The following is a 15348-nucleotide window of genomic DNA, read 5'->3' as shown; positions in this document are numbered from 1 at the left end:
GCACGGACCTGCCCCTCTGCACCCCCTATGGTGTCTTCACTGTGGCTCGCCCCTCCCCAGACCCATGGAATGCTCCGCCTCCCTTTCAGTCCCACTGGCTGCTACTTCCTCTGGGGGTTCCCGGATCGCTGCCCTTGACCACAGAGGCTCCAAGCCTGTTGCAGAGCAGAGGCCAGAGCCTCCTGCACCTTCCAAAGACCAGAGCTGCAACTGGACTCCTGTGCAAGTAGCAATTATCTGACAGAGGTGAGTGCGGACGAGCAGGATGCAGTAGAGTGCAGTAGAGGGCAGGAAAGCCCACTATAGCTTCATTTGCAAGTGTGAAAAGCGAAGTAACTTGATCACATCCTGCAGTCCATAGAGGGTCCCTGTTTGGGCGGGCTGGCAGTGTACAACTTTTGCTGGTGTTGACTAGGTAAAAGTTTTCCAGAGTAGCAGAGATGCCAGAAGTGCGTAAGACATTTGTTAACACTGTTATTTTAGGGAAGCGGGCAGTTTATTATTTTTCTTTATCCCATGATATAAGATTTGTCAGGCAATCTCTAGCTTGATGTACAGATACTCACGACCTTCTTTCAACTCTACCTTACATAGTACAGAAAAGGTTTCAACAGACAGAAAAAGTAAAGAACAAAATCATTAGACTGCAAACCTTTTAGTGGATTGTGTATCTATAATGCTATCTTGTTTTATTTTCTTCTCAAATACTAGAAATGTAGTCACTCGTTTTAGTTCTAGAAAGACAGAAAGATACGTAGAAGCACCTTTTTACTAAGCCTGGTGTGTCCAGCCCGTGCATCTACACATGAGTTCTCCGTAGGGGGTTAACACACGCCTCCCCAACTTTGTGTGTTTTCTTGCATCAACGTGCATTAAGACACAAACATGTGCAGAACCTACTTCTGCACATACTGTGGCTGAGCATCCGCGAAGCATCTGAAAAGAGGAGAAACAGCATAAATGGAAATAAAACGCAAACTAGAATGGAGAGCTGTGCGGAAGCCATGGACATGGAGCAACCGGAAGGGGCACAGATGCATTGAGATGCACTGAGAACCCTTGAAGCTGAAAGTTGCATTTTTAAGTGATTGATTGGGTTTTTGTTTTGTGTGTCTGAGTGTTTTGCTTGCTTGTAATGGCTGGCGCCCACAGAGGCCAGAGAGGGCACTGGATCCTCTGGATCTGGAGTTGTAGATGTTGTAAATCCCTGCAATATACAGGCGCTGGAAATAGGAAGAATTTGTGCTCTTAGTTGTGGAGCCATATCTCCAGCCCCTTACGTGTGTTCCTGTGACCGAGAACAAGAAGAGGTTGCTCAGCCCAGCAGCTCAAGAACAATAAGGGAAGCAGGCGCGAGCACTGCTTTTCAGAGAGGCTCTTGCCAGCTTGCTCTTGAGTGTTTCTTGCATGTGTTAATTGGGGATGTAGAGGACACTCAAAGGGAGACTATGCTTCGAAGCATCCCATAATGCCAACAGCAGTGCCCATGCCAGGGTAAACGTGGCTGTTATTTTCCTTACCTGTGTGGTACACATGCCCTTGATGTGCAGGTCTTACTTGTGATTTCATATTGGTTATGTGAGTCTCACATTCAGTAAGTATTTGGCAAATACTTACCTTGTAGCCACATTGCATATATTTTGGGGCACCATGTGACATTCAGTACCCAAGAACTAGGGTCAGCTCAGAACAATTTTCCTGCCATCACAGACATTTTGTTGACTATTTTTGATTTAAATTTGGTTGTAGTTGAAAACTATTTGAAGTAAGAAGCCTTAGAATCAGCTCCTTGAGGAAATTAATTAGAATTAAGGTGGATTATGAAAATTAAGAAACTTGAAAAGCCTACTTTGTGCATGTCACACACACATATACACACACTCATACACATATATATACACACATACAAACATACACATACATACACAATCACACATACACTCACACACATATACACACATACATACAAACATACATATGTACACATACAAATGTGCACAGATACACACACTCTCATACACACATATACACACATACCTACATAAAACATGTATACCACACATATGCACATACAAACACATACCAGATACACACATATACACATATACAAACATACAGATACACTCATACAAATATGCACACACACACTCATATACATCTCACACCTACATACTCACATATATACACACAAACATACAGATACACATATACACTTATACACACACACATATATTTACCCATATATACACATACAAACATACACATACATACAGACACACTCATACACACAAACACATATACACAGAAATATATACACACAAACACATGCATACATACATGTGTGTGTGCGCATGCACGGCACACACATACAAACACGCACACACAAGCTACACTGATACGTAGAAAGCTAAAATTTCTTCTCCAAGAGATTTTTTTGCCCACTTCACTTCAGAATGTGAACCAAAAATTGATAGTCTAGATGACTGTGGCTTCACAGTTCTTTTCTCAGGGTTGGCTTTGTTATTCCAGAACTAACATTAGACACCTCACCGACTTACAGTGCACAGTCTGTGACTCTGGGTGCGTCCAGAGGTGTGCAGGCATGTTTCCAGCGCGTACTCTGCTTTTGTTTTCTTCCAGCTTGTGGAGGCACAGTCTCCTGTGCTTCTGCCATACTGAGTACTTGTTGGCCCATCATCTTCCAGGCACTTCTGCTGAGATACTGTGCATTTCCAGAGGCCCCTGGGTTGGGATTGACTTTGAGCGCCTCTCGCTGAGGACCCGCTTTTATGGTATGTATGCTTCCAATGGAGGGAGATAACCAACAGTCCTGCCAAGATGGGACACTCACGAAGCACATCAATGAATGGTAATAACCTGGGCAGTAGCCCGTGGGTGCAGTAGTGGCCCGTAAGCCTTGGCAATCAGCAACAAGTCTCTTTGGGCTTAAGACCTACTCAGCAGTAGGCATACTTATGGTATGGTATGCCTAATACTGGAAACTTGGACAACTAACCCATGCTAATTATTGGGGGAGAATCTGTTACCACTAACTTACTAAACAAGCATAATCCTTAACAACGCTCTGTCTACTCATGCACTCCATCTACTCACAGGTAAGTGTAGTCTTTACCCTTCATCAAGGAAGCTTCATTTGGTAACAGCTAGAGAGACCACTACAGAAAACCACAACCGATTAAAATGTGGTTTGGGAGCCCGGTTCCAGTGGATGCATATCCAGAGCATGCTCATGCCTAAGGCTCAGGGAACACTTGCAGAGGGAGTAGAAGGATTGTAAGAGCCAGAGGATGAGTTTCCAGAGTGCTGGACACTGTGAGAGTTTGTCCCCAGTACCATTAGAATCTACACCCGTGAAGTCTCACCAGCCTGAGTGCCCAAATGTGGGCATAGAAAATCTGTGTCTCCTGCCAGCAAGCACATCATAGCATCAGTAACAGTGCCAGGGTTTGATGCTCGCCCATGGGATGGATCCCAAGTTGGGACAATCACTGGACTGCCTTTCCTACAGTCTCTACTCCATTTTTGTCCCTGAGTTCTTTTAGACAGCAACAATTCTGGGTCAGAAATTCTGAAGGTTGGCTGGGAACTCCGTCTGTGCACTGGGCCCTGGCTGCCTACTAGAAGTGGTCTCTTCAGGTTCCATTTGCCCACTGGTGGGCATTTTGGCTCAGACCATACATATTGAGTCCTGGGATTCTCTCACTGCCCAGGTTTCTGGGCATAATATTTTTTTTTTCTTCTCTCAGAGCAATAACTCATCACCGTGTCTTTGAAGCCCTGGTAGTTTATACTTCGGTTCATTTAGTCTGCTGGGGATGCTTTCCTCTGAATTTTAAAAGTTTATCTGTAAAGTTCCAAAATTTCTGTTTTTAAAAACCCCATATTTATTGTTCAGATCCTATATTGTTTTGCTTATTTCCTTCAGTTGTCTATCTTTCTGAAGTTGCAATCCACTTTCTTTCTTTTTTTATTTTTAAAGCCAGTATTACCATTGGTCTCCCATCCAAGTACTAACCAGGCCTGACCCTGCTTAGCTTCCGAGATCAGACGAGATTGGGTGCATTCAGGGTGGTATGGTCGTAGATGCAATCCACTTTCAGTTAACCTCTTCAATGATTTGTTCAACCTCTTACCTAATTAAGTACATTTATATTTAGTCACTAACACATTATGATCTTCTGAGGAAATTATGTTACCTTCTTTCCATACATTATTGTGTTTCTTTGTTGTGTACCTCTGGGAGTGAATAAATTTTACACAGTGATGTGGGAGTTTATAAAGCAAGCTTCCTTCTACTGCACACTTAATTCCCAGCACTGGTCATACTGGAGAAAATAAATCACAATAACAATACCAGAGCCAACTTATAATAATAATAATAATGTAAAGACAATAATCATAATGGGCATAATGAAAGTAACAGGCAAAACTAATTTAGAATAAAACATGAAGTTAGAAACTGATAAAGGTAAAAAAAAATCAATAGTAGAGAGAAAGAGAATAGGAGAGGAAGAGAAAAGAACAAGAGATTAAAAACAATATAGTTACAAACATTTAAAATGTATAAATAACACAGATACATCACAGGTGTGTAACCTGACACTTGGAAGGTGAGGGAGGGAGAACACAAATATGAGGCAAGTCTGAGCCATACAAGAGAACCTGTCTCAAAGTCAGCAATGGCAAGATTAAGTAAACACAAGACAGGGGCTTTTAAAACATTAAAACATTTAAAAATTTTAAAACCAGTGTAGTATCAAAATAACACATAACATTTTTAAAATCTGGAAGGAAGGGAATTAGAAGGGCCTCTGTCTTGTGGCTCTCAGAGAATTTGCCAGGTCTGGGGCATCAGGTCATAGCTCATGTGTCTCCTTGCTCTCTGTTGCCACCTTACAGGTTGGTGCTGTGCACAGTACTCAGATGCTGTACATAGGGTTTAGGTGATTTGCACAGTACTCAGGTGCTGAACACAGTACCCAGGTGCTGAGCACAGTACCCAGGCGCTGAGCACAGTACTCAGGTGCTGAGCATAGTACCCAGGTGCTGAGCACAGTACCCAGGTGCTGTAATAACAGAGCATCGTTCACGCTGCTGACTTCCCTCCTTTGTGTACCTCTTTCCTTCTGCCCAGAGGCCTCTGTGGCCTGTGGTCTATGTGGAAACTTCAGTTTGTGGGTTTTGTCTAAACAAAGTGGGGGCCTCCCAGATGGTTTGGGGGAAGTGTAGATGGCAAACAGAGCTTGGTGTTTGTAATGAGGAAGAGAAGTCCTGGGACCCGAGCTCTCTGCCTGTCTTAAGATTTTCAGATCCTACCCAGCAGCTAACTCCACACAGTAAGGAGGAAGCTGTGGAAACTGAGTAATCCTTGCAACTAGGGCTCAGAGCTGTTGGCCCCTGTCTGCCGCAGACAACATGCAGCGTGAGGCAGTTTCAGAAACCAAGGGTCTGCCTGCCACCTGCTCAGACCTCTCAGGCTCAGCAGTCATCCACAGGAGCCATGTCATTCCTGGTGGCAGGAGGCAGGGCTGCCTGTCCTCATTCCTCCACAGCCTGAGGCACGAGGGTGTCTGTCAGTCACCCCCACTTCTGCCACTGTCCCTCATGGCTGCCACCCAACCAGTGTATCCAGGGCACCATGACTTCTGTTGGATGATTTTAGATCCTCTCCACAGTCAAACTCAGAAGCTAGAAGCTCCTGGTTCTAGCAATCTAAGAAATGGAGAGTGCAGAACTCAGGCTGCACCCATCAGAGTAAGCCTTGCCATGGGTTACTCCATTTTATAAATCAGTGGTTTGCTTTGTTTTGCAAGCAAATGCTGAAGCAAAATGACTTTGTAACTTACGTGTGCAAATATCTAACACTTTGAAAAACAGATTGTTAAGTAACTTATTAATACAAATATACAATGCCTATGAACACATTAAGCCTGGAACACCTAGACACAGGGATGTTTGAAAAGCTTGTCAGAGAAACCAAACTTGTATGCTTGTCCAAAACATCAGAGCCATGAGTGCTGTAGTGCCCTCTCTTGGGTCCCCACTGAACCATCACCAGGCCACCTGAAGTGTGTGTTGGCATCAGGGCCTCCAAAACCCATGACGTCACATAGGCGGGCCTCACAGTCCTGTTGCCAAGGCAACAGCTACCATACTCCCAGAATTCATTGGGCTCACCTCCCACCTTTACTTGTGACCCATATATATATGGGGGACGCCCCTCCCTCTTCTCTTTCCACCACCACCCCATCTCTCTCTCCCAATAAAACCTCTTACATGTGGAACTGTGTGGGCCTAGTGTGTGCTTTGTCCAGACTCAAGCCACTATTCTAACACAGCACTTCTACCACATGAGCTGTGCCCTCCTGGTCTATCTTGCAGGGCTAGTTTCTGCTGGGGCCCACACCTACCCATTCAGTTCCACATTCCTATTTACCAGTTTGCTATAATTCTCACATAGACACCAGCATATTAACTGGTAGAACTAGTTGATGGGCAGGACTCTAGTGTCCCAGACAGGGCCTGGTCAGGTTTTTCTGAGGACTAAGGGGTTAGTATTTTATAGCCATGCCTCGCAGCTGACATACGAGTTAGGACATTGACCCTTTGGGTGACCATTCCCTCGAAATCAACTCTTGTTCCCTTCCCCTTCCAGGCTCTTGTAGCCATTTAAAAATCCCTGGATCCGGGGTAGGGCTCTTTCCACAGTAAGCTTAGGGCTTACTGGGTAGCCTCTAAGGGGTCCCTCGTGATGACTTGGGCCACTAGCTTGGCTGATTTCTTTTTGGTTTTTTGGACTGTTCTCAGGACACCATTACAAATAGTCCAATAACTCCCCACTGGGTATCTCCAGGCATCCCACTGGGATGTCTCCTGGATAATCTCAAATCTTTGAAGCTGTCACTTGACTTAAAGGCATCAAAATTAATATACCTCTGCAATAAGGTCTAAATTCAGTACCAACTATATGGGAGTTCAAAATGGCCACCTAATGGCACTGTAGATCCAACTAATTTAAGGGATCCTAATACACACTGCCAGTGAACTGGTAAATGGCAGGAGGTCCCCTATGTTCAAGCATTCACCTATCTTTGCTTCAATTCCTCCCTGTGCTCTTCTTGTCCCCCAACCCAACTTCTCTTAGCCATGAAATCTGCACAACTTCTGCTAGATGTTGCTATAATGCTAGATCCAGCTAATGAACCACCTTTTTGCTGCAGACCTGTTTCCATGCTGCCAAAAACCCAAACTGCTGCTGCCCCAGTTTCTCCTTCTCACCAGGATGCCCCAGAGCCTGCTAGCTCTACCTCTCCAGAGCCCTCCCCTTCTTCTGTGCCAGCTTTAGGTTGTTCCTAATGCCCCACATTGGCAGCTACCTTCACTCCTCCTGTCACCCACTCTAAGGCCACAGCCAAACCCCCAAGTCCTTCCTCCCCAGAGATACATGACCCAGCAATGGTCCTTCCTTTAAGAGAAGTTGCTGGAGTAGATGGTCTTGTCAGAGTACATGTTCCATTTTCACTTAGTGAACTTTCCCAAATAGAAAACAGGCTGGGGTCCTATACTTCTAACTCTTCCAAGTTTATTAAAGAGCTCCAGCATATCACTCAATCTTATAGCTTGACTTTTCATGATGTTCACATGATTCTTACTAATAATTTACTTCCTGAGGAATGCAGATGAGTCTGGGAAGAAGCAAGAGTGCATGTAGATGGAATTCACCAAACAGATGGTGCATACCCAATTAGCTCTGAGACAGTGCTGGACCAGGATCCCTGGTGGAATTACAGTTCTGCAAGTGGTATTTTAGCCAGGGACAGGTTTGTTACATGCCTTCTGGCCAGTCTTAGAAAAGCAGCCTTAAAGTCAAAAAATTTTGAAAAACTCCAAGAGGTTGTCAGGACAAGCAGAAAAATCCACCTCAATTTTTAGAACACCTTACAAAGGCTTTATTACAGCATACCAATCTGGACCCTGAAAACCCAGAAGGTAAGCAACTTCTGATGACCTACTTCTTTTCCCAGAGCTACCCCGACATAAGAGCTAAACTTAAAAAATTGGAGAGGGGACCCCTAACTCCATAGGTAGAAGTCTTAGCGCTGGCCTTCAAAGTGTACCGTGGGAGAGATGATAAAGTCCACAAACAAAAATACCATATGCTGGCAAAGGCTGTCCTGCCTCAGCCACTGTCCCGGACTCGTGGTCTCCTAAGACTCAGAGACCATCAGGTACCTGCTACAAATGTGGTCAAAAAGGTCATTGGTCAAAAGCCTGCCCTAACTTCTGCAAACCAAGGGGGCCATGTCCAAGGTGCCATGAAGAGGGCACTGGGGTGTTGATTGCCCTATGTTACACAGAACAGAGGGACATCACTCCCAGATAACCCTCCAGCTGATCTAGGCTTGGCTTTGGCCTACTGAGGAAGCTCCAGCTTTAATGACCCTATAACCATCATTACTAGCAGGGATCCCCGGTTAGGTATTGTGGTATGTGGGTGGCCCATCTCCTTCCTCTTGGACACTGGAGCCACTTACTCAGTCCTGATAGAGTTCTGGGGACTAATTTCTCCTCATTTTCCCATTGTTGGGGTAGGATGACAACCTTACTTCCCTCACCAGACCCCACCACTTAGTTGCATTTTTAGGACTGTACCTCTCACCCATTCCTTTTTGCTAGTGCCAATGTGTCCTGTCCCCTTACTGGGAAGGGATCTTCTAGCTAGGCTGGGAGCCTCTATTTCCTTTGCTCCCACATTTGCCTAAACCCAGGCTTGCCAGCGGTTCCTCTGCTCCTTCTTCTAGCCAGCCAACCTACTAACACTACGATGTTATTTCCTTTACCAGCTTCTCAGGTAGATCCCTGAGTCTGGGACATTCAGAACCCCTCTGTTGCTAAACACCATTCTCCCATTGTCATCTAATTACTGGACCCTACCAGGTACATAACCCAAGCTCAATACCCAGTCTCTCTCCAGAACCTCAGAGGACTTAAGCCTCTCATTTCTGACCTCTTGAGGGAAAAACTCCTTCTTCCCACCTCTTCCCCCTTGGACACCCCTATATTAGCAATTAGGAAGCCTAACGGTAACTATCGCCTGGTTCAAGACCTCAGGCGCATTAATTCTGCAGTAGTTCCTCTCCATCCTGTTGTGGCTAACCCTTACACACTTCTTTCCACTCAGGGACTTCCCATTTCTCAGTCCTAGATCTCAAGGATGCATTTTTCTCTATCCCTCTAGATGCTCAGTTACAAAACATATTTGCTTTTACCTGGACGGATCACTTTTCTACCCACTTTTCTGGACTGTTGTTCTACCTCAGGGATTCTGGGACAGCGCACGCCTATTTGTTCAGGCCCTGGCTTCTGTCTCTCCCTAAATCTAAGATTATACTTTATGTAGATGATGTCCTTCTCTGTAGCCCCTCTCTAGAAATTACCCAAGCTGACACCTCTGCTTTTCTAAATTTCCTCTCCAGTCGAGGCTACAGGGTCTTACCTTCTAAAGTCCAATTGTCCACCCCTCAGGTCATCTATTTGGGACTAACAATTACCCCAACCCACAAGGCTATTGCCTTAGGTAGAAAGAATTTGGTTCAGTCTGTTTCTTCTACAAAGGAAGAGATTTTATCATTCCTAGGAATGGTTAGTTTTTTCATTGATGGGTTCCTTCCTTTTCCCTCCCTTCACATCCCTTCTATGAAGCAGCGTTAGGTCCCTCCCATGAACCTCTTCTCAAACCTATTTCCAAGCCCTTTCAAAGGCCTCAGTAGGTTCTCCTTAAGGCCCCAGCTTTACATCTCTATGATCTGACTCATCCTTTTCCCTCTATGTAACTGAAAAAGAGGGATTTGCCCTTAGGTCATCAACTGGGACCCTCGTTTGCACCTGTATAACATATTTGTCAAAAAAAAAAAAAACAAACAAACAAACAAACAAAAAAAACAAAAAAACTGGATCTAACCATCCAGGGATGGGCATCCAGGGATGGGTATTGTATTCATACCTTAGCAGCCTCTGAACTCCTTATTCAAGAGTCAAAAAAAAAAAAAAAAAAAACCAAACAAAAAAACACCTAACCTTTGGGTCGCCTATAACTAACTGTCTTCTCTTCTCATAACTTGTCACAGCTCCTAACTTATAAAGTTACAGACTCTACCTCCCTCTAGGGTTCTTTCCTTTCAGGTAGCTTTAATAGAAGATTCTATAGTCACCTTCTAATCATGCCCACCTCTTAATATTTCCAATCTTCTTCCTTGACCTAATACTGACCACTCCCTATCTCACTCCTGCACTGAAACTTTAGAGGAAATATTACCTCATCCTTCACACATACAGGAGGGCTCACATTGCCTCAGGTCATTTATACCTGGTGGACAGCCATTGGGATTGTCCACTGTAGATACCACCAGACTGATGACTCTATTGTCTCCAAGGGAAATAGCCGAGTTGATGAGGCAGCTATAGCTGCAGCCCTTAGAGGCCTAGGCTTGTCTCATCCTCCCCAGGACATCTGATACTTCAACCAACAGTGTGCATCAGGCAACAAACTCTCCAGTCCATCCTCAGGATTTCTGCTGACCATGCTCAGCCCCTCTTGAAATGGCCCACTTGAGCTCCCATATGTTCAGACCCCTTTTATAAGCTCTGAAGCAGTCTGCACCTTACTGACACTGTGCCTTGAACAAACTGCATATTTTTGCTGCTCTGTTACAGAATAGCTCATTCTCGATGTGTATCTGGTCTTTTTTGCTTCCCACAAGTTCACACATATGCCAGCATGCATGAACATCACACATATGCACATGCACCACACATATGTACCATGCACATGCATGCACACAGTCAAACACACACACATACAGACACACACACACACACAGAGACAGAGAGAGAGACACACAGAGAGAGACAGAGACAGAGAGAGAGAGAGAGAGAGAGAGAGAGAGAGAGAGAGAGAGGGAGACAGAGAGGGAGAGGGAGAGGGAGAAGGAAAGGGAGAGGGAAAGAGAGAGAGAGAAAGAGAGAGAGACAGAGAGAGAGAGAGAGAGAGAGAGAGAGAGGGAGAGAGAGACAGAGAGAGGTGTTAATGGTGGTCATTGGATTGGTGGCCATGTATTTTGCCCCTGAACTCATACTATATCCTAATATTCTTTTTCTTTATAGTGTCATTTAATTTGTTTTTCAGGTGGCTTACAGAACCAGTACACTTGGGGTTGGATTAGCTATTGCAACAGTAAACTTTCCCAATACTGACCAAGGTTCAGTTCACCATATCCATTCTCACTGCTTTCCTCGGAGAATGAAAGGACATTATTGACAGTGATTAGCAGTAGTAAGGCTACTTTGATGTAGTTGGCAATCCACAGGCTTGTTTATTCTTTTGAAGTAAGTAAAATTTGCCCTCTCATCTGTCTCTTTCTTTATTAGTTACAGATAACATTTATCTTCAGCTCAACATGCTCATTAGTTTCTTAGGAATATGGTGTCTAGGGGGTCTATGTACTCAGTCACGTCTGCTTCTCGTTTGCATCCTCCGATAATGAGAGGTAGGTTCTGTTCATCAGGAAGGAGTCTACCTATGGCAGCCCAGTGTAAAATCATCTGTGAGTGTGATGATTGGTGCTACGATGGTGTCTGTCTGGACCTTCAACTTGCTATTGGCTTTCCTTCCACAGGAAGGAAGAGCCTCCTGAGATGACTTCCAATAAAGACTCCTTTGTAATCTCAATGATGGAAAGACATCGCTCTGACCTTCCTGAAACAAACACCAGTGACCTGAAGACGCTGACTGAAGAGGCTGTGTTAAGTTTTCACAACATCAACTACCGAGAAACAGTACAAAGCGGTTTTCTACTTTGTAAAAAGACACGTGTGATAGAAAGACTATCGAACATCAAGTATGTCCATGAGCTAAAGACAACACTGTATGGAATGATGTTAAGAAATAGAGCCTTTCTCTTTATAAATGAGCTCTGTGTGTGTGTGTGCGCGTGTGCATGTGCGTTTGGCTATGTGTGTATATAAGTATACCCATGTGTGTGTTTGTGTATATGTCTGTGTATAAGTGTATCTGTGTGTACATGCATGTATGTATGTATGTATGTATATGTCTGTACATGTCTGCAGATGTGTGGATGCTATTATACACGTGGCCCAAGGCTCTTAGAGGACAACCTTGAGCATTGGTCTTCACCTTTACCTGTTGAAGTCAGAGTCTCTGGTTGGTCACTGCTATGTATGGCAGGCTAGCTGCCTGCAAGCTTCTGGAGCTTCTCCTGGCTCTGTCTCCCCTCTGCACTGGCTTTAGAGATGCCCACCACTGCACCCCACTTTATGTTAGTTCTGTGGGTTTAACTTAGGTCCTCACCCATCAAGTGCTTCCCCATTGACCCAGCTTCACCATGTTCTACCTACAGATAGGTTCATGACCACAGTGAATTTAATGGGGTGGTAATTAAAGATCAACAGAATGGATTAATGACACAAAAAGTTGGTTCTTTGGGAATACAAACAAGCTTGACAATCCCTTAGACACAGTATCAAAAAATCCCATGATAAATGATTTTGATTCAATAAAATTAGGGATGAAAAAGTAATACTGAAGATATACTGTTAAAATCAAGATATGATAAAGGAATATTGAAAATTTAAATTCTAGAAATTTGAAAGTCTAAAAGAGTTGTTGTGTACATTTGTATGCACACAGCCCTCCCAAAACAGAGTTTCCAGCAGACTGACTGGTCAGTCACAGGTGATGAGATAGGAGCAATGAGGAAAGTCCAAACAGCAGACACTCAGGGCCTGACGTGTCTGCTCAAAGTTCATTGACAGCTGCACAGAGTGAAAGCAATGTGGAAACACAGTGCTGCACAAAGCAGAGAGAGCAGCCTGTAAGAAATCCTAAGGAGAGCGAGCATACCAAGACTTCCCCAGCGCAGTCTGCACACTCTCTTTCTCTCAAGCCCAGCCCTACACTCTGTTCTTGGGCACTGGTCATTTCTGCTCCTCTACCTACAACGTCCATCATTTCTTACTAAGAAGGGCATGGGCAGGGCAAAGGGTTGAAACATTATCTGAATGCAAAATGGAAAATGGGAAGGTAAGTAAGCCTCTATAAAAATATGTGCCTTTCAGTCTGAATATTCATTGCTCTGAAGCCAGCTTTCTGAGACTGATTTGTGTTTGTGCTGTATCTATGCATCAACAAGGAATGTCCCTGCTCTGAGCGATGTATTTTGATTCTAATCTGAGCGTTTTCTAATTTATATATCAGAGAAGGACACCATCATTTTGTGGGATGTATATTGTTTCCGAGTTTGATTCAGGTGTTTTTCTTGAGTGTTGATCCTGACAAAGCATCCCCATCCTTTGGAGTGCTTCTTTCTAGTCTTTGGATTTCTACTGAAGGTGTATTGATTTGGGGTATATTCCATTTTAATAGCAACAACAGAGCTTCTGATACCCTATGAGTCATTGGTTTCTCAAGTAGAGGTTCACTTAGGAGCAAGCAGGGCTATGGTGACACTGATTATAGATTAGCAGCAAGCTGTTGTATACATAACACAGAAAGGCTGTGTGTGCAGTAGAGTCTGCACAATAACTGATTATTCACTTCAAGGAACACTAAACTTAGATGCATCCCTTTTCAAAACAGACAAATGATTTCAATAATAAACAAAAGGGGTTTTGTGATATCTGAGACAGTTTTGTTTGATGAGTCCCCACTATTATATAGTTGACATCTTTAAAAAATAATAGACCTCTATTAACATTTAAAATTTGTTATGAGTTTCTGCTTATATTCTTTCTACAGTTTCATCCAAATTCAATGAGCATTTTCAGTGTAGACCCAAAAAATAAACCAGTATGATTTTGTGTTTACAGTGGGATCATGAAACCTGGCCTCAATGCCATTATGAGTCCTCAGGATGGGAGCAGATCTCTGTGAGTATCACAGAAAGCATCCGTTCACGTGCTTTAAAAGCAGTCGCCTGCATGGGTGTTAGTTTCATGTTGTTATTACAGCTAGTCTAGTCCTGTGTGCTGTGGGTGATGTGCAGGAGGGATGTGTTCTAATGTTCCACAAAGAACGGAAAGTCTCTGTGTCCACATTGTGAATAGGAAACGGTAAAGCGGTTGGCATGTGGTATTGATAAGTATTTTTTTTGATAAGTATTATTTAATGAAGTAGGGAGATAGTATTGAAATAGAAAAATGAAGCAGAAGTTGTCTGAAAGCAAGAAAGGATCAGCAGGCCTAATTCTCAAAATAGAGCAGCACATTACCTAGGTCCTCAAGTTCAGAGACCAGGGAGGGGCATTTATGTAAACCATGTCTTATATTCATAATTCTGTGATGAATTATGGCACATAACGAAGAGAAAGGTATGTGTGTGTGATTTTTGTTAAACTGTTGACTTGTTCACTACATCATATTTCTGTTACTTAATATGCAGAAGTTTAATTTTGAGTCACTAAAGGATGATATAGTTTTCATTGAAAGGAGAAAATAAACTACACAATACAATTACTCCTTTGTAGGTTATTAGATGTCTTAGCTGCAAGGAGAGATCCATGTGGATTATCAGGAGATATTTTGATAAACGGTAAACCTCGACCTGCTAATTTCAAATGTACATCTGGTTATGTACCACAAGTAAGTGTTGGCAGGTTGCAATTTTAGACCTCTTCTGCTTGTGTATGGGCGGGTGCTCAGCTTATAGACTTACGTCTTTCCAGTTAAGTGTATGAATGACATCTGTGGCACAGTATTAGCCATTGCAGCTGTGACTTAAGGTTAAAGGACTACTTTTGTCCCCCTTTGCCCATCCATCCTTCATATGTCTCCACTCCTTAGAATGTGTCTTCTGTCAATAACTGCAGACAGCAACCACCAAAATTCCCGTCCTCTGCTTCGAAGAACATGGGAGGGGTAAGAAAATGACCAAGTTAGGCTCTGTGCTTGGGACTACTGAAATGGAAAGCTTATTTTAAGTAGAGCATTACACTGGGTGTGTTGTTTGTGTGGACTAGGTTACAGTTGTTAGAGTCTCTGTGATAAGTATATCTAATTGAAATTCCATTTGTCCTTAAGAATGATGTGGTGTTGGGCACAGTGAGTGTGAGAGACAATTTAGAGTTCTCAGCAGCTCTCCGTCTCCCAATGACTATAACAAGAGATGAAAAGAGAAGGCGGATTAATGAGGTGCTTGAATTTCTGCATCTGGATAAAGACCAAAATATCAAGGTAATGTGAGGGAAAATCTTGACAGACTCAGAGAGAGAGAGAGAGAGAGAGAGAGAGAGAGAGAGAGAGAGAGAGAGAGAG

The 15348-nt window shown here is 43.6% G+C and overlaps 1 protein-coding gene across 9 annotated transcripts in view; it reads left to right on the top strand.

The window, feature by feature from the left end:
* The first annotated feature begins 13 nt into the window (after window positions 1-13).
* The window catches only part of LOC116068004 (ATP-binding cassette sub-family G member 3), a 49589-nt gene continuing 34254 nt past the window's right edge, over window positions 14-15348 (top strand). For 2 of the 9 annotated variants that reach the window (XM_031337059.1, XM_031337064.1), the window contains exons 1-7: window positions 14-246; window positions 2706-2792; window positions 11697-11918; window positions 13906-13965; window positions 14562-14676; window positions 14878-14952; window positions 15115-15267. In XM_031337059.1, coding sequence (XP_031192919.1) covers window positions 11716-11918; window positions 13906-13965; window positions 14562-14676; window positions 14878-14952; window positions 15115-15267 — 606 coding nt within the window. In that variant the 5' untranslated portion in view covers window positions 14-246; window positions 2706-2792; window positions 11697-11715. Of the gene's footprint in view, window positions 247-2640; window positions 2793-11206; window positions 11407-11696; window positions 11919-13905; window positions 13966-14561; window positions 14677-14877; window positions 14953-15114; window positions 15268-15348 lie in introns of those variants that run through there. The other 7 variants (XM_031337061.1, XM_031337060.1, XM_031337062.1 and 4 more) reach the window with 7 other exon arrangements.

This window comes from Mastomys coucha, unplaced genomic scaffold (assembly GCF_008632895.1).
Source record: "Mastomys coucha isolate ucsf_1 unplaced genomic scaffold, UCSF_Mcou_1 pScaffold22, whole genome shotgun sequence".
Lineage (NCBI taxonomy): Eukaryota > Metazoa > Chordata > Mammalia > Rodentia > Muridae > Mastomys > Mastomys coucha.
This window is presented reverse-complemented; position numbering and strand designations above follow the sequence as displayed.